The sequence below is a fragment of the Magnolia sinica genome, chromosome 4 (assembly GCF_029962835.1).
Source record: "Magnolia sinica isolate HGM2019 chromosome 4, MsV1, whole genome shotgun sequence".
Classification (NCBI taxonomy): domain Eukaryota; kingdom Viridiplantae; phylum Streptophyta; class Magnoliopsida; order Magnoliales; family Magnoliaceae; genus Magnolia; species Magnolia sinica.
The window spans coordinates 1,221,174-1,246,092 of record NC_080576.1 but is presented as its reverse complement, the minus strand read 5'-3'; the positions used below and the strand labels follow the sequence as shown (position 1 = coordinate 1,246,092).

At 40.9% G+C, this 24,919-nt stretch overlaps 1 protein-coding gene, 1 long non-coding RNA gene and 2 pseudogenes across 2 annotated transcripts; 3 read left to right on the top strand and 1 right to left on the bottom strand.

Moving 5' to 3' along the window:
- Positions 1 to 921: 921 nt before the first annotated feature.
- On the top strand, positions 922 to 4,466 carry LOC131242083 (extracellular ribonuclease LE-like). Its single transcript, XM_058240483.1, has 4 exons — positions 922 to 1,091; positions 1,209 to 1,364; positions 3,762 to 3,960; positions 4,075 to 4,466. Exons 1-4 carry the CDS (start codon positions 990 to 992, stop codon positions 4,299 to 4,301), a joined length of 684 nt encoding a protein of 227 aa, XP_058096466.1. The 5' UTR covers positions 922 to 989; the 3' UTR covers positions 4,302 to 4,466.
- Positions 4,467 to 7,952: 3,486 nt separating this feature from the next.
- Positions 7,953 to 9,996, top strand: LOC131242082 (extracellular ribonuclease LE-like; annotated as a pseudogene).
- Positions 9,997 to 14,470: 4,474 nt separating this feature from the next.
- On the top strand, positions 14,471 to 15,710 carry LOC131242080 (ribonuclease 3-like; annotated as a pseudogene).
- Positions 15,711 to 15,994: 284 nt separating this feature from the next.
- LOC131242081 (uncharacterized) lies at positions 15,995 to 23,168 on the bottom strand. Its single transcript, XR_009169503.1, has 2 exons — positions 22,684 to 23,168; positions 15,995 to 17,062 (listed from the first exon to the last, which is right to left on the bottom strand). It is a non-coding gene; the product is annotated as an uncharacterized LOC131242081 (long non-coding RNA).
- Positions 23,169 to 24,919: the final 1,751 nt, after the last annotated feature.

The window sequence follows — 24,919 nt, the reverse complement described above, 5'->3', positions numbered from 1 at the left end:
ACCACTTGAACCTTAGATCTATATCATTCTTTTTCTAATGCAATAAAACAATTTCTACGAATGGTTGGACGGTATGGATACAACACTTGCATCATGGTGGGGTCCACAAAGCTTGGTGACGTCACTTCAGTAGCGATTTCGCTACTGACATTGTCAGTATCTAATATTCCGCGCCCAAAATAATATCGCAAAAATGGATGCAACGTGTGGATGGAACTTATATATTGCGGTGTCCCCCATAAACCCTTCCGTTCGTAGCGAGGGATGAGCGGGGTAGTACCCAATCCGCGTCCAGAACCGTCGACAATGGCCCACTATTAAGGTGGTCTGATCTACGTATTGCCTCTTGACACGTGTATGGTGGAGGTTCACTGGAGCAGTGACTCCTAATTAAATCCCCCGCTACGGTCAGAAACGACTCCCCGGGTAACTCTTACGCCAAAATTTCCACATAAATAGAAAAAGGCAAGGCGACATTCACCGAATGTTCAGCAATACGGCAACATGCATGATAATAACAAAATTCCCTTCAATACTCAGATCCACAGTATGTGCAAGTCAATCCAAACCATTCAACTTGTGGGCCCAATGGTAAATGGGGCACGATCTCAGAATCAGATTGATTAAGCAACCTCATAGTTTGAATTGTGCACATTTTTTTATTGAATTTGGAAATTTTAAAAACAAAAACGTTTTTAGCCGATCAGTTTGATGACCACCCATCTGTTTAGTGGGGATTTTGGGTAATGAAAAGATAGGCAGTGGGCCCATGATTTGGACAGTTTCGATTGAGGTACGTTAATGCAATGTGTAGATTGCCTCCGCTCATACTCTGCCTCTGTATGTACAATAACTCCTCCATGCATACAACGAATATACGGAACAAATCTAGAAATGCCTATAAATACGGCTATTGAGATGGCAACTCCAACCCATCAAAACCCACCCAAAAAAAAAAAAAAAAATCCCAATTCCAAGAGTAAGAAACCATGAAATCCACTGTTGCAATCCCTCTTCGTGTTTTAGTAGCAACCCTTCTTGTATTTCTGTCCAAAGCCCAAGATTTTGATTTCTTCTACTTGGTTCAGCAGGTGATTATTTCCCCTCTGCATTGCATCTTTCCGTATATATATATTAGCTCTCTCTCTCTGCTAGTTCTGTTTTGAATTCTACTGAATACAATGATTTCTCTATTTTTTTTCATTCAGTGGCCTGGATCCTACTGTGACACCCAGCAAAGTTGTTGCTATCCCGCAACCGGAAAACCCGCAGCGGATTTCGGCATTCATGGGCTTTGGCCAAATTACAATGACGGATCATACCCGTCCAATTGCGACCCTGACAGCCCTTTCAATCCATCAGAGGTAATTTTCTAATAAGATCAATTGAAGTAAACATTTTCATTGAGCAAACAGATTCATTATAGAGAGAGAGAGAGAGAGAGAGAGAGAGAGAGAGAGAGAGCTAGCTCATGTCATACAAGATCTCAATATAGATTAATAAACATTTTTCTGTAACTTAAATAAATTTCCAAGGCACTTGGATTCTAAATTTTATCATCCAATATATTTTGAAAAATGTTAGGTGATTTCTTCTTTTGTATTTTTTCTTTTCTTTTCTTTTTTTCCATTTCATCCGAAGTCTAGAAGGATGGTTTTATAGTGAGAGGATGGATTTTTTTATTTTTATTTTTTAATATTAAAATATTGGGAGGAATGATGAGATACAGATATTTTTCCATTTAGTGCGTCGTATGCGAGTAATATGACATCTCTGAAAACCATAGGCCATACCATAACGATCAGCTTATATGAAAATTAGACCGATCCACTCATGGATTGATAAACAACATCAAAATCAGTGGACAGAATGGAATTGCTCAGAACTGGTGTGGCCTGCCCATGAGCCGATCGGCCTGACTTTGGTATCATGTGCCGGCCGCCTGTATGATTCCATATCCTAGATGTGACATGTTGGGGGAGAAAGAAAAGGTTATGCGGAACCTAATTGTTTGAGACGGTTGTGCTGAATCTTGTCATTTCTCGTTTGTTATATAGTGGAAGGAAAACACTTCGTAATTTGCACTAGGTATCACGGCTCCTCCTTACCTCTTTATTTTATTTTACTCATTGAAGGGCTGGTTTTCTAGAGAGGCAATGGAAACGTTGGTTTCCTTCTCCTGAAATGGTGGAGAAAAGTGTCTAAAAATAAAACAGAACCCTTATAAAAAAGGCTTACCACAAAGGCAGGAAAGGATTCCAGTGCCGGGATCTCTGGCCTTCCTTGGCTCGAATTGCTCCTACCGTTGTCACAAAGCGGACTACAGCTTTCATCCAATTCAATCCATCCATATGACCCGTGTTCGGGCCACTTTTGCGCCTGATTCAAACCCTTCCTCTATGCAAAGCTGACTTCAGGTTTACCTCAATCCACTCCGTCCATGAGACACATGTGACACACACGCATGAGATCTAGATTGTTCATGTTTGCCTCCAATCCACTGGGCGCGGATTAGCTACTGACAGGTTGAGTAGCGAGACTCGCTCCTGGAGTGACGTCACTTAGTTCTGTGGGCCCCACCATGATGTATGTTTTGTATCCACACGTTCCATCCATTTGGAGAGATCATTTCAGTGCAATATACAAAGAATCAGTTAAATCCAAAGCTCCTGTGGACCAGCACAGTGGCGTCCACCATTAAAAACTTCTAAAGGCCACAAAAGTTTTAGATCAAGCTGATATTTGTGTTTTCTTTTATTTCATGTCTTTTTTAACTTTTGAATAGGTTGGATTTCAAATAAACATTATGGTGGGCCTTAGGATAGTTTCAACGGTAGGAATCACTCTCCCCACTGTTTTCTGTGGTGGGGTCCATCACAGATTTTTATCTGCCTCATTCTTTGGCTCATGATTTAAAATGATATCTCAAAATGGATGGACGGTGTGGATATAACACATACATCATAGTGGGGCCCACAGAACTTAGTGACGTCACTTCAGTAGCCGACTCGCTACTCAACCTGTCAGTGTCTAATCCGCGTCCCAATCCACTCGTGTCACGACATGAGATTGGTCCACCACACGTGCCCAAGATCCAATTGGAGCATTTATTGAGTTGTGGTCCATCCATCCTCGACGGACAAACACGAGTCCCGACACTCCGGTATATCTGGCTTGTGCCGTGATTGACGGATTGGGCATTCATGCACGCGGTATTGGCACTCGCCAAAATTAGAATTACAGCTGTTTGCCGTTTACGTTCTCTGAATTACCAAAACACCCCCACCCAGCAGCTCTTTAAATTCAGAAAGAAGCGGAATATCCGTTTTCGGGAGAGAATCCAAAGCGACACGGAAAAGGATGCAGATTTTCTGGTGAACCCAACACACCATATCCACTGCGGACGAACCATGCGCAAAGAATCTCACAGATTGGAAAATCGTAGCCACCCATCTTAATTATGTTTTTAAACATTTTTTTAAACATTTTAAATATTTCAGTAGAATGAATAATCTTTGAACTCTTAGATAAGTCTCACCTTAAAATTGCAATAAATTCAAAAGATATTTCGGAAATATAGCAATGATATTCCAATACGACTCACTTGAGTTAACTCAATGACTTGGATGGCTCGACGCTATTAGCCGTAATTCGACAAAGCTTTTGGGTTTTTGAACTATGGGAATAGATACTTTTGTAGTATATACCTGACACACTGACCTGTGGCAACTGATGCTTTCACTGCTGCCTTTTGACCGTAGATCAACGACCTGACTAGTAAGATGCAAACCAACTGGCCCACCCTTGCTTGTCCGAGTGGCAACGGGCTCAAGTTCTGGGAACACGAATGGGAGAAGCATGGAACGTGCTCGGAGTCCGTCCTCGACCAACACGGATACTTCCAGGCAGCACTCACCCTCAAGAAACAAGTGAATCTCCTCCAAATACTAGAGAATGCAGGTAACTTAAGGCCAGACCCGAATTTACCAATATCCGGATCCGACGCAGATTAGATTCTTCCTTCTTAATGATTTCCACTGCTTTTTTCTGACTATCTATACGTCCGTTGTTCAGGGATTCAACCGAACGGTGGATTTTACAGCCTAAGCAGCATAAGCACGGCGATAAGAGAAGCGACTGGTTACACACCAGGGATCGAGTGCAACGTGGATGAAAATCGTAACAGTCAGTTGTATCAGATCTACATGTGTGTGAACACTTCAGCATCGAACTTCATCCAGTGCCCTGTGCTGCCGAATAGCAGGTGTTCCTCACAACGGATCGAATTCCCTTCTTTTTAAGGGGGAAAAATGAAGAACAGATGGAGATGGTCCGCCCATCATAGTTCTCGAACTCTTTACTGTTTTTCTCCTTCGACTTTGTGAAATTGATTAAAAGCATTCGTGTTGCTAATAATAAAAATGAAATTGAAATGCATACAATGTATTGATGCAGTTTTTTGGTCATCCCTTCTAGACCATAGTTTACCAGCAAAACCTAACCACAATGGGGACCGTGGCTGCTAGAGGGGACCATCCAATGCCAAAGTTAGAGTAGACACTCTGCGTCTAGTAGAATTAGGTTTTTTATCCATTTGGTGCTCGTTACGTATATGACAATGCATCTAATTGGTAAATATGTATTATAAAAGGGATTGTCTCCAAGACTTAATGCGTCGTCCTCCTTGGCATGATTCTCAATGAAGATCTCGGGGAGCTGATCCTCCTTGTATAGAAAGGAGATCTCCTGGTGGTCGACCGGCCCCCGAGGATACCATGGTTGACAGTCGAGGCCGACCTCCGAGTTGGGGTGGTTGGCTTCCGAGGATGTCGCGGTCGATAGTTAATGCCGACCTCTAAGTTTGGTAAGTCGAGGCCCTACAAACCGAGACGAACTTTTGGTCGTTGGTTGCGATAATTAGATCTCAGCCAGAACCAAGATCGATGCTTGTAGTTAATGCTCGGGCGGGTTGTGGAGATCGTGCCCAGTGGTTTAAACCAAGCTTCTTATCCAACCTCCTTTTCTAAGCTATTGGCCTTATGTCACTTCCATGCCATCCCAGTTGTCTGGTAAGTCCCTTTTTACCCATAACACAATGTAATTGAGAATGCATTGTAAAAGCAATGATCGTCGACTGTTAAATATTCCTGGTGTACTTGGTTTTCTGTTTGAAAATACTTGGCTCACATGGTTCGTTAATCCAGATAACCATTCCCCCCCAAAAAATAAAATCTCGACAGGACAAACCTAGCCCTCTAGTTTACTTACTGACAAGTGCAGACGAGCAGTTCAGAAATTAAATACTGAAATAAACAGGTTTCACTGTACATGCGGCCCACCTGATAAACAGACCAGTTGTGTTTTTGGGCTTAAGAACATTCGCCGTGAGATTGCCTTACGAATGGCCTGGATCTTGCAAATATGACCAGTTAGCAAATGTGGCTCACATGCATATCGACTTAGAATGTACAGGCATTGGAGCTCAATGCAGACAAACCAAACCATGGAATCGGTAGTTGTCTAATTAATGGTGGAAAACAATTATTATGGTTCAAATTAAACAAGCAAAATTAGTAGCTTAAGAGCATTCTATGGGTCTGCATTCTGGGCTCTGCTTCATCCATGACAAGGCCCATAATTTGGACGGTCGAGACATACTTTTATGTATGATATTTGTGCAGTAGGTCCAGCACCACAAACCATGGAATGGTAGTGAAAAAGCACCCAACTGTATAATTTTATAAATAAAGAAATAAATAAAATCGCACATTGAAATTGTACGAGTGGCATATGTATAATACAATTAGCATGGTCCAAATAGTGGGACCTACATGTGATCCAGCGTGCTTATCTGGGGTCTACTTCGGCATATGTGTTGTCATATAAAAAAGAGGCCCAAGATGTAACGTTTCACCGAGCGGCTCTATACTAGGTGTTCACTAGCACAAAATCAAGGTGGTCCATTTATCAGGTTGGTCGCCTGCACAATGGAATGAAGGTTTGGTAAGATTTAAAATTTAAATTTAAAAATTTTAAAAAAAAAAAAAAAAACAAAAACAAAAACAAAAACAAATGCTATACATTTTTGTTGGCCCCCTGAAGAGTAGAGCTGTACACAAACCAACTCCATACTTCCAAACCAGGTTGGGTTTCTTCGACTTATTACCTCAGATGTGATCGGGGCTAGTACATGATTCAGCAAAGCCCAGCCTGGCCTGGTTAGCACACTAGATCTGCACGAAGGCCACTGGGGCTTGGGCTGACAAGGACCGTGGACCTACTAGACTGGGTTTAATATGAGGCACGTGTATCTCTGCCCAATTCTAAATTTAGGGATGGAATTAACAGGTCACGTGGATTTGCGCTGAAGGTTGATGATAGCAACAGCAACGCATTTTGATGGAACGGAGGCTGTAGGAGTGTCAATGGGCCGGGATCGAGCCTGAAAATTAGAATTTTTGAATAGGCGAGACCCAAAACAGTTCAAAATCCAGGGCGATATCTACCCCAGACTGGCCCATTGACATCCTGCAGGCTGTATGATAGCAACAGCGGCGCCTTTTTGGGTACATCCTTTATGGGAAAACGAGGTGGACTCTGTGAGCTCCATCATAATTTATATGTTTTATCCATGCTGTCCATTCATTTTTTTGAACCATTCCAGAGCATGAACCCAAAAACTGAGGTAGATCCAAAGACAAAGCGGACCACATTGCAAGAAAAAGGTTTCAATGGTTATCTTTCAATTCCCACTGTTTTTCGTGGTGTGGTCCACTTAGAACTTTCAATATACCTCATTTTTTTTTGTGCTCATGCCTTAAAATGATCTAAACTAATGAATGGACGGCAAGGATATAACACATACATCATGGTTGGGCCAATGGAGTTTTGGCTTGGAATCCTGGGATATTATTGAAATAGGTCCGATTTTTCGACGTGGAACTCCTTAGGCCATTTGTCAGCTTCGTCCGAGTCAGCCTCTAACTATCCTTGAAAGATGAGGTTTACAATTCCCGCCAGTAGCTATTCCACCACATTTTTAGAATAAAAATATAAGAAGGCTCCATTGGCCCTACGAACACGTAATAGACACGAGGAAAAGATTTTACTATTCCTATGCGCCGAGTACATGTAATTCAATTCAAACCGTTTCACTTTAAATGTCACACAGCCCTACGATCATATTGATTAAACAATCTTATATATCCTCCGATTTATGTTGAATTTTGGACCATTGAGAAATTTCCATTTTAGCAGTGAAGTTGATGAAACACTTACATAGTTTTACCGTGGATTCGTTACGGACTTATGATTCAGACCGTCTGAACTGCGGTACATTAATGCAATGTGTACATGGTTTCTTTGTTTCTTGGCCAATAATCTGTCTAAGCAAGGGCTCTCTGGGTTTCACCAGGATGTATGGGTTTTGTCGCCTCTATCCATTCATTTTTCCATATCATTCTAGGGTTATGAGCTAAAAAATAGGCAGATCCAAAGCTCAAGTGCATCATACAATTGGAAGCAATCCAATAAGAAGCAAGGGTAATAATGACACCCACCGTTAAAACCTTCTTAACGCCCATGTTATGATTATTTGCCATCCAACCAGTTCATATGGTCATATAGACCTTGATGAAGTTAAACCACAAATATCAGCTTGATCCAAAACTTCTACAGCTCCCAAAAAGTTTTTAATGGTGGGCATTCAATCCCCACTGTGTGGTCCACTTGAGCCTTGGATCTGCCTATTTTTGTGTTAATTCCCCGAATGATCTGGAAAAATGGATGGACGGCATGGATAAAACCCATACATCATGGTGGGCCCCATATAGCCCTGCCTGGTGGAATAATCGTCGAGGCGGGGCAGGACGCAATCTGCTTCCTCAATTTGCATCGACTCAATGAACAGGGAATATGCCAACCAATATCCATCTAATTCTACTTATAAATACAGCGACTGAGATATTGACTCCATACCCTTCGAAGCCAGAAGAAAAACCAACAAGAGAGATCATTTCCAAGGGCAAGGAACCATGAAATCCAATGTTGCAATCCCTCTTCATGTTTTAGTCTCATCCCTTCTTGTAATTCTGTCCAAAGCCCAAGATTTTATAATGCTGCCCAAAGCCCAAGATTTTGATTTATTCTACTTTGTTCAGGAGGTAATTCTTGCATCTTTCCATATGTATAAGCACTCCTTTTCTCCTCTATATTAATCTTTAATCCCACTAAATGTAATAGTTCCTGTAATTTTCAATCAGTGGCACGCGTCTTACTGTGACACCAAGCGAAGTTGTTGCTACCCCACGACAGGGAAGCCCCCTGCGGATTTCGGCATTCATGGGCTTTGGCCAAATTACAATGCCGGATCATACCCATCCGATTGCGACCCTGACAGCCCTTTCAAACCATCTGAGTTAGGTTAACCATCAATCAAGTGAAGGAAATACTTCATTGAGAAAACAGATACATGAGAGAGAGAGAGAGAGAGAGAGAGAGAGAGAGAGAGCAACATTCAAGCAAGTTGATTCCATGTCTTGAAAGATCCGAACGTGGGCTAAGAACACTTTTTGTTGACTCGAGAGCTTGTTTTTGCTCGACTGCAGAAATCAGGGCCAGAGAAACAGAAACATGTACTCTCTCTTTTTCTTTTTCTTTTTTGGTACAATTAAATTTGAAGTCGTTGGGAAGATATATTTTAGTATTTTACTCCAATATATAACTATTGTCTTGGTTTTATATTATCTTAGTATTTTACTCCATTATTTTTCATTTTCATCCAACGGAAGGCTTCAAAGATGTTTGTCAAATGAGAGAATGGGTATTTTTGTTAAATATTGGACAGTTTAATTTTATTATTGTTGCTCTTTTATTTTTCATTTTCATTTTTGGATTTTTACCGTGAGACTCCTTACCTTCAAAATGACTTATTTGGGTATTTCCTACCTAAAAAGACATTCACAGGTACTGTTTTTAATTAGAAAAAGAGTTGGAACTGCCTCACCTAAAATCTGTAGGCTACCATAATGTGTTTGTTTCATCCACACCCTTTATTCAATTTGTCAATCATTTTAGGGCATGAGCCAAAAAATGAGGGGCACTTGAAGATTGTTGTCTAGACCTAATGACCTGTTCCCATGATATTTTCGTTTGTCTTTCACCACAGATCGAAGACCTAATCAGTGAGTTGCAAACGAACTGGCCAACGCTTTCATGTCCAAGTGACAACAGGACTAGGTTTTGGAAACCTGAATGGGAAAAGCATGGGACCTGCTCAGAGTCTGTCCTCGACCAACATGCATACTTCCAGGCAGCACTCAATTTGAAGAAACAAGTGGATCTCCTTCAAATACTAACGAACGCAGGTTCTTTGACAGACCCGAATTTAGCAATACCCAACATGAAGTTGGATCTAATACAAAGCTCCGTTAATTAATCTTAACATGCAAAATGAATTATCTCTAAGCTCATGTAACACGGATGGTCCAAATGCACATAAGAGCATTTAAACATACTTAGATGTGTGTTGTATGTTAAGCTTAATGTACTATGCTTTGTATTCAATCGGGTCTTATCCAATGTAGAAATGTTCTTCTTATTAATGATTTCTACCTTTTATGCAATATCTCTATTCAGGAATCGAACCAGATGGTGCATTTTATAGTCCAACTACATATCTGACACTATAAGGGAAGCAACTGGTTTCACACCAGCAATACAGTGTAACAAGGACGAAGAGCGAAACTCTCGATTGTATCAGATCTACCAGTGTGTGGACACTTCTGGAACGAAATTCATCCAGTGCCCTGTGCTGCCAAAGTATAGGTGCCCCAAGTTGATCGAGTTCCCTGCTTTTTAAGGGGGAAAGATGATGAACGGTTCTTGTTGTGATGGACCTTTGATTGTTGTTCTTAGCATTTGTTTGTTTCTCTACTTTCAAAGTAGCGTAAACCATTGCTGGTGCAGATAAAAAACTGGGGAACTTATTCAAATGCACTCGTTTTGTAATCTACTCTCCTAACAAACCTATTCAATGATCGACAGTAACTACTAACCCTTTTGTTGGTCTTGAATTTCGCCACACAGGACGCGTGTGAAATTTCAGGGCATGCCAAAATCAATTGGGTCCAAACTGTGACCATCGACCCCCTCGGTCATAGCTCAATTGATCGTCTATTCAACCAACTGTCGAGTGTGCTATCTAGCTTGCAGAGGTGGGAGCTCTTTTTCCTATGAGTTCTTTTTTATCTTGAAAATCAATGACTTTTGAATGTATTGCAATTGTATGGTTCCATGACTGGAAAAATCGATGGAAGATGGATTTGCATAAATAAGCAATACTTACCATTACAATGGAATCACCAATCTAACGAAGTGCAACAGTGTACTTTATAGAGCAGCATGTTGATGAGCATGGTTTTGGTGATACCGATAATTATAACTATGGTCAACCCAACATATGAGCATAGGTGGACAGTTACTAAGACTAAAATTTTCCTTCAAATCTGGCACACAAGCTTAGATGGAAAGGAATTACGGCTACCAGCTACCATGAAAGTCAGTCCAACATATGCGCAAGGACAAACTGGACTACTCCTAAAGACTAAACATCCAATGGTTGATGAGTAGTGAGGATGGTGGACTAAACTAAGCTAAGATAAACAGCATTATGTTGGTTTGATTGATTGATTAAGGATCATTTTTCTTGGTATATGCCTTCGTTATTTATAGCCTTCCTTGATGGAGCGCCACGATAATCGTCTATCCATATGGCGCATTCGCATGTAACCAACTGAGAAAGAGTGGTTATCTTTTCTCGATCATGTTCTGCTTTTGCATTCGCTCAGAACGTGCTTCCGCGCTGACCACGATTTCTTTTGCTTCAAACACCTAAAAGATATGCCAATGCTCAGAAATTACGTAAATGCCAAGGCTCTTCAAAAATATGCCTAATCCATTGTATCTCCAGCGTATGCCTAAAAGATATTATGCATGTCACATGGCTTATTCTCCGTCGTTAATCTACTTCTACCAGATTTTGGTACAAACACCTTTCATCCTAGTAAAAAAACATCAAATGAATGAATTGGGTGGGACCCCTTACTATAGAATCCGTGAAGTTTTCAATGGTGGGGATTCAATCATGATTTTTTCTTGCAGTGTGGTCCACCTAAGATTTGCATCAGCTTCATTTTTAGGATCATGCCCTAAAATGACCTTTAAAAATGGTTGGAGGCCGTGGATTTAAGACATATACATCACTGTGAGCCACATTCAGGGGTTCCACCCACCTCAATGGATCTTGAGTCTCACCCAATCCACTCCCCTATTATACAATGCATTGTGGCACCACCATGCTGTTTGTGTTTTATCCACATCGTTTACCCAGTTTGGATCATTATTTTAGTATGCGAGTCCAAATTTTAAGCAGATCTAAATTTCAAAGGACTACACACAAAACAGTGGTAATTGAATGCTCGGAATTAAAAGCTACCTAAAGTCCAATGTAATGATTATTTGCCATCCAACCTGTTGATTAGGTCACACAACTCTAGATGCACAAAGGGAAAACAAAAATATTAGCTTGATCCAAAACTTCCGTGGAACATAAGAAGTTTTCAATAGTGGGCATTCAATCACTGATTCTTTACTGTAATGTGGTTCACCTCCTCATTTTTTGGCTCATTTCCTAAAATGATTTGAATATATATATATATAGCATGGATAAAATAATACATCATGGTTTGCCTCACACAGCTTTGTCCAGCAGAGACTCGCTGCCGGCAAATATAACAATGTAATCCACTTATCAGAAAAGGGGAAACCATAGCATGTACTCCAAAATGTGATTTTAGGAAGGGATTTTGACCAAAGTAACCTAGTGGTAATTCCAAATGCCGTAAAAATTGGGACTACTAAAAAAAATGCCCTTTATGGCCCCTGACAGTTTTTTTTTTTTTTTAATTAGGATGAAATTGCCCATGCTTGGAGCATGGTGCCTGTATGGACCTTCTTCTTCCATTTACGGCGTACGATCATTACTGTCTGCTTTTACAGCATATGGGCACCACCAACAACTTATACGGCCCTAAAAATAAGTGTTGCTTTTGTTCCAACAACCACATCTCTTAAAGATGAAAGTCAATTATAGGTGGAAGACATTTTGAATGAATGAATTTTATTTTATTTTTTTGCATAATAGCATTTTTCAGAGATAGAAGCCATTTTTTATTTTGGACAAAGAGGAATGGCTATGGCTGTTATCATGAGGAGAAGTGATTGTCGAAAGGGATTTGATGTGTAGATGAATGGTTGTAGTTATCATGTAGAAGATAATAAAGGAGATAGAATTTGAATTTTATAATATATTGCCCTGGAAGACAATAAACATATATATATATATATATATATATATATATATATATATATATATAGATATATATATATATATATATATATATATATCATTTGTTAAGGGTCGAGATTGTCATGTGTTTAGGATCTGGATCGTGATTGTCATATATTAAGGGTCAAAGTTGTCATGTGTTAAGGGCATGGGTCATAAGGTTTGGGTCATAGTTGTTATGTGTTAAGGGTTGAGGTTGTTATGTATCAAGGATATGAGTCGTAGTTGTCATACGTTAATGGTTGTCCGGCCTAACATGGGATGTGTCGAATCCACAGTCCATTAGATTCATAATTTAATTTAATGTCATGGGTCAAAGAATGAGTTATATCTAAAAATTCTATAGCCTTAAATAAGTTTTCAATGGTAGGTTTTTAATCTCACTGATTTATATGATGTGGTACGCTTAAGCCTTTGAAATGCCTTATTTTTGGGTTCATCTCCTAAAATGATCTTTTTAAATGGATGGACGGCGTGGATAAATACATACATCATAGTGGGCCTCACAGGACCATCAATCTTTTGCTAGGTCCTCCATCTAACATCATGTTAATGCGGATTTTGAGCAAAAGCCTTTTGTAAGAAGTTCATGCCACCTAATGTTATCTTGGGCCCACCATGATGTTTGTGGGAAATTCACTCCATCCATCAATTTTGGAAGATTGTGTTAAAATTTGAGACCAAAAATTGTAGAGATTTAAAACTCAAGTGGCCACCGGAATGAAAATAGTAGAAAGGGGTTGCTAAGCGTTCAAACCTTCTTGGGCTCCACCATGATATTTATATACAATCCAAACTGTTCATAAAGTGGCACAAATGCTCATAAGGTCTTTATCACGGGGATATACTAAAAGAATAAAAATATTAGCCTGATCAAAAGCTTACACAGCCCTATGAATATTTCAACCATAGGCATATTATCTCCACTATTTTCTATTGCGTGACCCACATAAGCTTTGAATCTACCTTATTCTTGGGCTTATGTCATAAAATAATTTGGCAAAGCATGTAAATGGTGTAGATTTCTCACAAACACCATAGTGGCCCCACAATTTTTATCCTATCTGAATCCCTCCCGTCGTCATATCGAGTGGACACCCGCTCAATGCAAATGCACTTTCATCCCTCTAAAATGTTCAAAAGGTTCTCAGAGACGAGGGAATAAAACAATTAAAAATGATAATTTTTGGTGCGTTTAACAATACCACATGGCCATTTGGGTCAAAATCTCTTTTACGAGCTTATATCTTGAATCATTTTGTATTCATTACCCATCTTCTTTGGATAGCGGGAGAAATGACTAATCGCGGTGCGGGTGGCTTATTGGGATTGTAGCCATATTTTAATAGAGGTCTGCTGGCAATGCCCATATTCAATCAGGTCCGATTTGATGCCGACACGTCTTCCTGTCAACCTGATTATTTGAGATATGGTTCATCTTCGTATATACATGACTCCGACGGCCCTAAATGATTGCCACGTGTACAACCCAGATGCAAGAGATGAGCCACGCACCATCCTTGCTACTGAACCTCATAGGTAAAGAAGGCTAAAAGGTCTTGCACATCAATTAAATCATAATTCTATAATAATCTCTTGCGGTGGCCACATACAAAAATACGTCTCTTCGTTAGATGTAACGGTGATGCTCATTCCTCCACGACAACATCAAACGTTCAGATGAAACATTGCACGGACCTAATCGATTCTTCGAGTGGACCACCGATTTCAGGTTTTTGAATTATGATTCTAACCATCCAAGTAATAGCTATCAAATGCATTGGTAAATGTAAAATAGTGAGTTGTCCGAATTCCAAGAGAAAAGAAAATAGTTAAATAAATATAATCTTCACAGTGCAGTTTTCCCTCCCAGAAAAGAGTGATGATTTCCGGGAGCAAGAAATTCCAAAAAATCCTTCTATTCCTTCCTATAAATCGAACTAATGAGATAGCAACTCCGAATCATCCAAACCCAAAAAGAGAACCCCAGCGAAAGACTCCAAAATCCTTCTATTTCTTTCTGTTAAATAGAGCTATTGAGACAGAAAACTCTGTGACATCCAAACCCAAAGATCATCTCCAAGGGCAAGAAACTTTGAAATCCAATGCTGCAATCCCCCTTCATCTCTTTGTAGCATTACTCCTTGTAATTCTGTCCAAATCCCAAGCTTTCAATTTCTTCTGCTTTGTTCAGCAGGTGATTCATTTCCCTCTACATTACATCTTTCCATGTACAAGTATTCTTTTATGCCTCTAAATTTATCTTGATTTCACTAAATATAATGTCTCCTCTATTTTATTTTATTTTTTTTAATCAGTGGCCTGGTTCCTCCTGTGACACCAAGCAAGGTTGTTGCTACCCCACGTCGGGAAAGCCCACAGCAGATTTCGGCATCCGTGGGCTTTGGCCAAATAACAATAACGGATCCTCTCCCTCAAATTGTAACCCAAACAGCCCTTTCAATCCATCACAGGTATTATTTGTCTAGGATTTGTAATAGTCACCGGATTACAATATAAATGGGCACCACAAATCATCTAAAAATCACCAAATCAAGGGCCCTTCCCTGGGCTTTGAAACCAAAGTATCAAGTGAAAATAAAAATAAAACACATGCTCGGGATCCGACACATTGCACACATGTACGCGGTCTGGGCTATTCTTTCAGTGAGCTCTGCTGATATTTCACACATTGTATTTAAAAACTACATGTGAAGTCAGGAATTGAGGAGAGAGATGCAAGCGAAGTGGCCAATCCTCGCTTGTCCAAGCAGCAATGGGCTCAATTTGTGGTCATATGAATGGAAGAAGCAGGGGACCTGCTCCGAGTCTGTCCTCAGCCAACACGCATACTTCCAGGCTGCGCTCAACCTGAAAAAACAAGCAAATCTCCCCCAAAAACTTAAAAATGCCGGTGAGAAGTAGGCAGACCTGAATTTTGCAATATGGGGCATCAAGAGATTCTTCATTGTCATTGATTTCTTCCATTTGTTGTTCAGGAATCAAGCCGGACGGTAGATTTTACAGTCTAAGCAACATATCTGAGGCCATAAGAATGGCAACCGGTTACCAGCCAGGAATACAGTGCCACGTCGACAAAGGACGAAACCTTCAATTGTATCGGATCTATCAGTGTGGACACTTCTGGATCGAAATTCATTGATTGCCCTGGAATGCCATTGTTTAGGTGTGCCTCGAAGATCAAGTTCCCTTCTTTCTAAGGGTAGAAAAGGAAGAAGAAGGCAACAACCATCCATCCGTCCTCATAAAATTCGTTTCGACTTCTTATTTAGATACTCTGAAATTGAGAAAAAAAAAAAAAAAACTTCTATTCAGCATTTGCTTAAAATCCATTTACTCATTAGAAAAGTATTTGAACTTTTGGTTTGCACCATAGTTCTAAAACCCAAAAATAATTAGAATTAAAAATACAACACAGACCAGGGACGTTTGCTATCAGACCCAATGGATTGCATCTTTTTTCACATGTGGCATCGCACACACTACCTTAGCATTTCTATAGAGAATCTTTGGTACTCTCACAGCATGACAGATAATACACAGGCACTCTGAATTACAAATTGCACATTGGCATACAAGTATTTCAAATTAAACTGTCCAAATTACAAGTCCCAGTTTGAATGTATCATGAACCAAAAATTACTCTTCTTTGATAATCTGAATAGTGCATTGGCAGACATCTATTGGGCCGTAAAAATTGAAAAACATCCGATGGTCCTGTTTCAACAAACAACTCTCTACAACACAGAGGTTAGGATTGCTCAACCAATCTTATTTTGGGACAGAGACTTGGCTACAGTAGGTTCCACAACTTGGTTTGAGTTAATATTTGCCACATGTACAATTTCTGAGTGCCTGCCCACCAACAAACACACTCCGCAGAAATAGGGGGAGCTTGGATACTTGCACTAGAGTTTTCAGTTTTTTCAAGTGGGGCCCGTTATGCAGTAATCCAAACTGTTGACAGTATGGGCTTCAGGTCCATGCACCAAAAATATTGCCAAATGAAAATTCTTCAGCTCTGGCTTCAGGGCCTCTGGAGTCCTTGAACATCAGCTGATAATGATATCACAGCTTCAACACATGGCTTCCCAAGCTTCACCCATGACACAAAGGGGAAGCTCAGTCAGCTCCGACTAGGAGAGGCCACCCTACAAATCTTGCTGCTGCATTTGACATAGACACTGTTGCTGACCCAGCACCTGATTTTGCTGCAACAACCTCTGTCACAGGATTTTGAACTCTCACTGTCAGCTTTTCTAGCACTATATCTGAAAACCTTACCAATAGTTGTCTTCAACAGCAACGCTAAGATAAAGATTCCAGCATTCTCCCCAAAAACTAGGACATCAACATCAACATATTCTTCTGTGCAACAAACGTGTTTGCTCTGGCAATCACTCAGGGTTGTTAACACCAAAAAGCTTCTTTGTACACGCTCTTCTGCTTGAGAACCTCTGTAGTAATTGGAACAGTAGAATTGACTGGGTTACTGATGATGTGGATGAAAGCATCTGGGCAGTTATGTATCTGCAACAGCCTCAAGCAGGGTTCAGACGATGTTTGCATCAATGTTGATGTTGTAATTGATTTTGAAGAGATCGTCATGGGTCATGACTGGCTTTCTCGGAACCCCTGCAGGGATGACGACAACCACAACAAGAGATCATCACAGATCATGAATGGCTTTCTCAAAGCGTGAGAGGAAGAAAATTGATCAACGTATCAGTGCTAGTGATATGTTGATCAAAAAGCAGCAAAATTTGGCTAATGAGATGAAAAGGGATTACAGGTAAGGTTTGGGTTGGGTTCCTATTAATGTAAAAATACTAGTACTTGACCATCTCCCTCTCAGACCATCTTTTAATGGTGCATGTGCACGACGACTGCAGCACTCTTACGCACTGCAGCCGTGCTCTTAGTTAAAATACTCTTTGATAAGGCTTAAATATCTATTTTGCACAAATGGAAGTTCTATGTTCACAAAGTTAATGCCTTTGGCTCGTGATTTGGTGATCCAAACCATTGACCTGATGAAACACAACAAGGATGGAAGATCCAAGGCATACTGGATCTGATTGGCATCACCATGGGTTCACATTCGGTTTATTGTGCATCACTCGCAGATTTTTCTCCTAAATGGCTATTTGCAGACCAACAATTACAGCGTCCTTACAGTTCCATCAGCAATAAGGAGGATTTTTGGGTCATGGTACTTACCATAATGGGGCCCACCAGATGGGAAGTCCGGATCATCAAACCAAAATTACTTGAAATGTGTTCTGTTTGGATTTAAGTGCAAGGTTGGAATCATGGTCAAAGCTTCAAAAAATAGTTCAGGAGTAGACAAAAAGTTGTAATGTGCATGATATTAGGTATATTTATCATACCAGGGATTTCAAAATCTAAACCTAGCATGTTGTCATCTTAGCCTTCTACCAGCAATTTAGGGTTTTAGGACTGGCTGCTGACCAGACTTTAATCTTCCTCTTTTATGCAGGTTCCTGCAAAAATGCCCATTGTTGTCTTGGAAAATTCCTCAACAGTCATGTATCTATCATGGATCGATGACTCGGATAGTTGACTTGTACATAGTTGGAACCGATCCCACTTGACACAACAAGTCGGTTCAGCCAATTCACCACTGACTCGGTTGAGTTGCAACTTGACTCCAAACCGAAAGAGTAGGGATGGGTCACTGGGTCTGAAATCCACAGTTGATATTGATTGCCAGATTATGGTCTTGAGCATCCTCAACCCCTAAAATTTAATATTTTTTAAGAAGATGTTTCAGTTTACACAACATGAAAAATGTTAAACTCAAGTGCATTTAAGAAACTAGTGCCGGCATGCATTTTGATAGATAGTTATGAATTTTTAACAATAATAAGATAGTGAGAATGCGCAGACACGTCATGTTACCAGTTTTTATCGAGTCTAGTGCTTCTCCAATGTCAGTTTTTCTTGATATGTCCAAACCCTAAGATCCCACCTACTATAAATAAAAAAGAGTTTTGGATAGTGATGGAATGAGAAAGAAGATGAACAAGACCGTAGCCATCTTGATGTTTTCCGTTGCAATGACCCTTTCCTTATTTGCTTCTGAGGCCTTGCCTAATACCATTCTCTTTTTTTTCTTTTCTTCTTCTTCTTCTTTTCTTTTCTTTTCTTTTTCTTTCTGTTGCAATGACCCTTTCCTTATTTGCTTCTGACAACAACACAAATCTTGAGTCTGAATTACAACAAAAGATTGCTCACAGAGCAAATTAAATGGAAATAGAGGTCGCGTTCTGTGTGGCTCAAAGAGGGGGACCGGAACACCAAGTTCTTTCATGGTATAGCCCATTCTCGAGCCAGGTGCAATAGGATCTCTTCCTTATGCGTTCATGGTAAGTTCATTGAGAAAAAGGAGCAAATTTGTGCGGCTGCTATAGACTAATTCTTCGGTCTTCTCTCTAAGGTATGTGAGGCTGTGGTTGGATCTTTCGAATTTCGATAAGATCTCTGAAGAAGATGCTCGAGGCCTTGAATTGCCAATCTCAGAAGAGGATGTCAAAGTCGCAGTTATGGATGTTGGGCACAATAAAGCTCTGGACCAGTGTTTTAAATAGTTGCGCTATGTAGCGTGTATCTCATGCCACGTAGCATAACTAAGCCTAAACACTATTTAGCTCATGAAAATAGCTTAAGTTGCGCATAGCCTACGCTGCATGATTAATTTGCATACACTACATGCTACATTGACTACACTACACGCTGTGTAACTCACATTACAAGTTGTTTTTCACTATAACATCAAAATCAATAATGTTTTTAATAATTTGTTACATTTTTCTATTTCAATGAAAATTTGTTAGTCTTTTCAATGCTTTTAGTAAAATAATATAAGAAACAGTTTTAAATCAATTTTTTTGCTCTTTCTTCACTTTTATACTAAATCATTACCCCTTGCTATTACTTTAAGTTGTGTTTGGTTGCACCAAATATCATGAAATTTTGTTAAATTTTATTATTAATAATCTAATTTTATGCAAAATATCATGAAATTGGTGCAACCAAGTGCAACCTTGATTAAACATCTAGAAGTAGCATGTAGCGTAAGCTACATGCTGTGTAGCTTATGACTCATGCTTTAGAGGAGTGAAGGCTACGCTACACGCTATTCGATATTTAAAACACTGCTCCAGGCCTAGATGGTTTCCCGATGGCATTCTTTTAAGTCTTTTGGGAAGCTCTTAAAAGGGATTTGTTGGATTTTGTCTGAATTCCAAGAATCTGGCCTACTGCTGAAAGAAATGGGCAGCTCTTTCATTGTCCTGATTCCTAAGGTGAAGGGAGCTGCTTCTTTTAAAGACTTCAGGCCGATCAGCCTTATTATGGCCCTTAGAAGATGCTGGCAAAGATTTTCTCTCTTCAGCTTCGCTCAGTGCTACCCAAGGCCATCTCCCCTTCCTTAATGCATTCATTGCTCAATAGGAAGATCGTTGATTGTTCTCTCTTGGCTCAAGAGTATATCAACTCTTGTAGCATGTCTAGAGCCAAGGATGTGGTTTGTACGCTAGATTAGGCAAAAGCTTATGGCCACATAGATTGGGATTTCTTAGACTTTATATTGAGCAAATTGGGGTTTAGGGCCAAATGGTGCATGGACGTGAGCTTGCATTTCTGCTATTCACTTACCGGTTATTCTGAACGGGTCTCCCTTTGGGTATTCTCGGGCTTCCGGGGGTCTCCACCAGGGGGATCCCCTCTCCCCTTTTTTGTTCATTGTTGTTTCTAGAGCGCTTAGCAGGATGATGGTTAAAGGTCAAGAAGTGTCCTTTTTAGGGCTTCAAAGTTTCCAATTCCTCATCTACTATTTCCCATCTCCAATTCGCACACGATGCTCATCTTCTGTGAGGCGAAGGTAGACAAGCTTATCAATTTGAATCTCATCTTTCAATGCTTTCAGCTTCTCTGGTCTCAAAGTCAATCTATCCAAAAGTGAACTGCTTGGAGTCAACATGGAAGATGGTATCCTTGCTGGCAGAGGTATTGGGGTGTCGGGCTGGCTCGTTTCCTACAACATATTTGGGTCTACCGTTGTGTCTTGGTAAGTCGGCCTCTTTCCTTTGGGACAGGGTCATAGAAAGAATGGAAAGAAAGATGGACCCTTAGAAAGGAAAACTACTTTCTGTAGGTGGAGGATTACTTTGATCAAATTCGCCCTTTCCAATCAGCCCATCTATTATATGTCCCTCTTTCGTTGCCCCAAGGTCGCCCTATTGAGGATTGATAGACTACGTAGGAATTTTTTATGGCAAGGGGGAGCCTAGAAGTTCAAGTTTCACCTCCTTACGTGGGAAGAGGTCTGCAAACCTTTCAAAGAGGGTGGGGCAGGTATTTAAAAATAAAAAATAAAAATTCCTTGAGCAAGTAAACTATACCTCATTGGGCAAATGGGTGTGGAGGTTTGTCACCAGGGAGAACAGCTTGTGGTGAAAAATCATAGCAAGCAAAAACGGTGTTTCTTTGGGAAGATGGACCAGGAATTCTTCTTTTTATAGGGCATCCTATTGCTGGAAATCTAACTCTTGTATGGCAAGTAAGATACTCTCTCATATTGGCTTTTCTATAGGCAGTGGGGACAAAGTGTTGTTTTGGGACGATATATGGTTGGAGACTCTAGCCTTAGATCCCGATTCCCGCTGGTTGCTGCTTTATGCCTGTGTCGGGAGTTATCGGTTGAGGATCGCCTCTCTTCTTCAGGAGAGGGGGCTCATGGGTTCCCGCTTGTCGCCGCAATCTCCGAAGCTGAAAAAATGATCAGGTTGCTTGCTCTTTTGGAGGGAGTGTCTCCTTTGGATGCTCAATTTTGGCGAGCCAACTAATCAGGATGCTTCTTAGTTTGCTCTTTCCTGAAGGTGATCAAAGGGGCTGAATCCAAGTCTAATTTCCGGGTCTCATTTGGCACTATCAAGCCGCGCCGAAGGTGTTGGTTTTTGTGTGGCTTGTAGGTAGGAAGAAAATTCTGACTGTGGATAACCTGAGGTGTGATCTTACCCAATGTATGACTCCTATGCTATCAAAACGAAGAATCGGTGGACCAGCAATTGGGCTTTCACTCTCTCTTTATTCAAGATTTCCTAGGTCATGCCTTCTTCTATTAGAGAGATGCTTCTTTCTTGGCATGGGGGCTGCCCCTCCTCGAATGTCAGAAAGAAATGACAGCAGTTGTTGCTGGCTGTCCTCTGTGCATAAGGCGGGAAAGAAATGATCGTTGTTCTAGGGACATTGGCGATCCCTTGGGCCATACTTCCTCCAAAGTCTCTTCGATGATTTCATTATGGAACCTTTGACCAGTGAGCTGGTTTGTTGTATTCCTAGCTTTTGCTAGCTCTTTTCTTTTGCTTTTTCTCTCTGGTTGTCTCTCTTCTTTTGGCTTTGTGGCTTTTAGTAAAGCTTATCTTAACAACAAAAAAAAAGTTCACATCAAAGCCATCCACTGTTTCAAAGTGAGAAATGCAAAGGTTACTCTATTTATGTCTATTCACAGACGACGCTCACCCCACTTGTGTGAGATAACTGTCATTTATAAGGCTAGCCCAATGAATATGCACCCAGGCCAAAAACTCATCCCAGTCTCTCCACTCATCAGGTGGGACACATTTTTAAATTAATTGTGATCCATAGGTGTTTTTTTCTCCAGCCCTCTATTTTGTTGGTGAAGTGACTTAGTCAATGAGCAGAGTCAAACACACCACATTGGCACATGTGGGGCATGAAAACAGTTGCCAACATGATGAATGGCCTGGATATCACATCCCTTTGGTGATGAAACCTAAGAAGTAAGTAATCTGCTTGGCCCAGCCTTTGGTGATCCAAAACATTAATATGGCCAGAAATACTCTGAAGTCCCCATCCATCAGATAATTCCAAAAATCCAATAGATGCCCGTCTAACATGGACCATTCAGCAGCAAATGTTCATCCGTAGGTATCATTTGAATGTCGGGGTCTTCTGATAAGGGACAAATTTCACCATGGGCCATCGCCCACCCCGAAACTGGCCCCAAGAGTCGGGCCCCACCTAGGACATCGCTGGGCTGGAAATACAAACCCCAACAGTAAAAATACGGCATGAAGAATTCGTACTGACGCGTAGCAGACGAAGCAGAGAAAGGAAACCCTCGTCGGCACTCTTGAAAAGGGATTGCCGTGGTAGAAGCAGAATTCCTATAAAACAGAATGAGAGAGAGAGAGAGAGAGAGAGAGAACCTGTAGACGTTGAAGTGCTGCCACGTGTAGGGATTGAACTAGGTGATTGCAGAGAAGGCGAACGCTCTAATCCATATGTTAACGAAACGGTCCGAGTCGACGTGCCGAACGCCCGGGTCGCCCCTGTACGGATTCCCGATATACTTCTCCATCTCTCTCCCTCTCTGTCTCTCTCTCTCTCTCTCTCTTTTTCCTCCCCTCCTTCGAGACGGTTCCTTCTCGATTCCTTTTCCTTCTCTAGCATCCTGTGATTTTTGATAGTGTACGGTGGCCAGTACCACAGTTACGATACGAGGCGAGTATTCAGTCATTTGGGGCCTGGCTTGTTCGGTCAAGCCGTGACCGTGGGCCCACCTTGATTCATGTGTCGTACATCCATACCGTCCGTCCATTTTTCCAGTTCATTTGAGGACGTGGCCGAAACTTAAGCAGATCCAAATCTCAAGTAGACCACACCATAGGAAACAGTGGTGATTGACTATTGAAAACTTACTTCGGGCCAAAAGTTTTGGATCAAGTTAATATTTGTGCTTCCCTTCATTCGTTCGAATAAGTTTGAACTTATCAACGAGTTGGACAGAAAATAAACATTACGTGGGCCTTATGAAGTTTTAATTGTAGGTTTTCAATCACTACTATTTTCTGTAGCGTGATCTATCTAAATTTTGGATATGATTCCAATTTGAGGACATGTTCTCAAATGAACTGAAAAAATGGACGGACAACAAGATACATAAGACATGCATCAATTGGCCCATTGTCATGGCCGACATGCCTGAATGCGCTCCGGAGGCAGATTCACACTATAGCCCATAAAGTAAACTTCAAAATTAAAGCTGCCCAAAAGTTCTTCTAAAGTGTATGTTACAATCTTGAGCTCCTGTTTAAAATGAGCTGACGAAAGGGATAGATAGCACGGATAAGATGCGTACATCAGGGTGGTGGGCTCCACAAAGTTTATTCCGTACTCAATCTGCATCCCCTTTGACCCTAGCCCTAGTACTCAATTCACATGGCCCTCTGACGCCTAGCCCTATGGGGTAGTGTGATGTTCCCGTTGTATTCACTTCAGTACATCTGTTTCAGTGGCTTCTAAGTTCCTCCGTTGAGCAGCTACGTGGAGTCCTATGTTTGTGAGAAATTCATTCCATTCATCTGTTCTGCTAGCTCATTTTAGAATATGAGAAAAAATAAATGAGAAGGGTTCATTGAAAAGAAATACACTCACAATTTGGCTTTAGCTCCTAAGACAAATCATCAATGATGCATAGTTGAAAATTTACAAGGAGATAATTTTAGCCATCTGATTTTTCCAGAAACCTTGCTGTTTTACTTCAATTATTCATTTGATGGCTGTTAATTGAATGGTCAGTGTTATAGGAAAATTCGAGCCGTACCCGACAGAGGTCGACTTGGAGAAGTCGACAAGCAGAGCCTTGGACTGATAGTAGTTCATCCGCACCGGCTTAGTCATAACAGTATAGGTTGGGCTGCCAAGTTCTTTTGTAGAGTTTTGGCACCAACCTGGAACCTAGAAGAAACCATTACACACCCAGAAGAAGCCATTACACATCCGATTCGTTGGCTCCGACCAAGATCAGCTTACCAATGAGCTCGGACGGTCGTGAGTGAAGCTTAGATTTCAGGGTCGGCTCGGATGAGAACATGGCCGATGATTACGCTAAGGAGTTAACTCCAGTAATGAATGTCTTGAGCAACATCCTGCACACAATCTCCGGATAACGACCGACATCAGTGCATACGTAGCTCTCGCCTAATGGCAGAAATCGTGCCGAGATTGACGGGCACGTTCACTCCAATCAAAAGGTATAAATAGGGAACATATCGACAGGAACAGGTACGTAATATCTGATACCCTAAGCCTCAGCTACACTGCTTAGACCTAGATTCCTATCCTGACTTTGGCATCGGAGGGTCCCCTGCTCTAGCCAGGGTCTCCTTTGTCTTTCTCCTGTGCATGCTACGGGGCTCAGCTTGAGTGTTCGGAGCTCAGCAAAGGGTAAACCAGATTTTAGCATCAACAGTTAGCATCTCATGGTTGCTGTTGTTTTGGATGCATGGTACATCTGGAACCCACAACTTGGTGGTCTTGATATTTGTACATTAGCATCGCATGTGAGAAGGATGAATCACCACTAATTTTTAAAGAGAAGATTTCAAGTCCAATTGGTTGGACCACAAGTTATGGTCCACTCAAAGGATAACTTCCAACTTA

What these genes read in the sequence shown, in the direction of transcription:
- LOC131242083 (XM_058240483.1), top strand. Translation starts at nt 990, where the DNA reads ATGAAATCCACTGTTGCAATCCCTCTTCGTGTTTTAGTAGCAACCCTT. An exon ending in TCTTCTACTTGGTTCAGCAG is followed by an intron (nt 1,092 to 1,208) that starts GTGATTATTTCC and finishes TTTTTCATTCAG; the next exon opens with TGGCCTGGATCCTACTGTGA. An exon ending in CCAAATACTAGAGAATGCAG is followed by an intron (nt 3,961 to 4,074) that starts GTAACTTAAGGC and finishes TCCGTTGTTCAG; the next exon opens with GGATTCAACCGAACGGTGGA.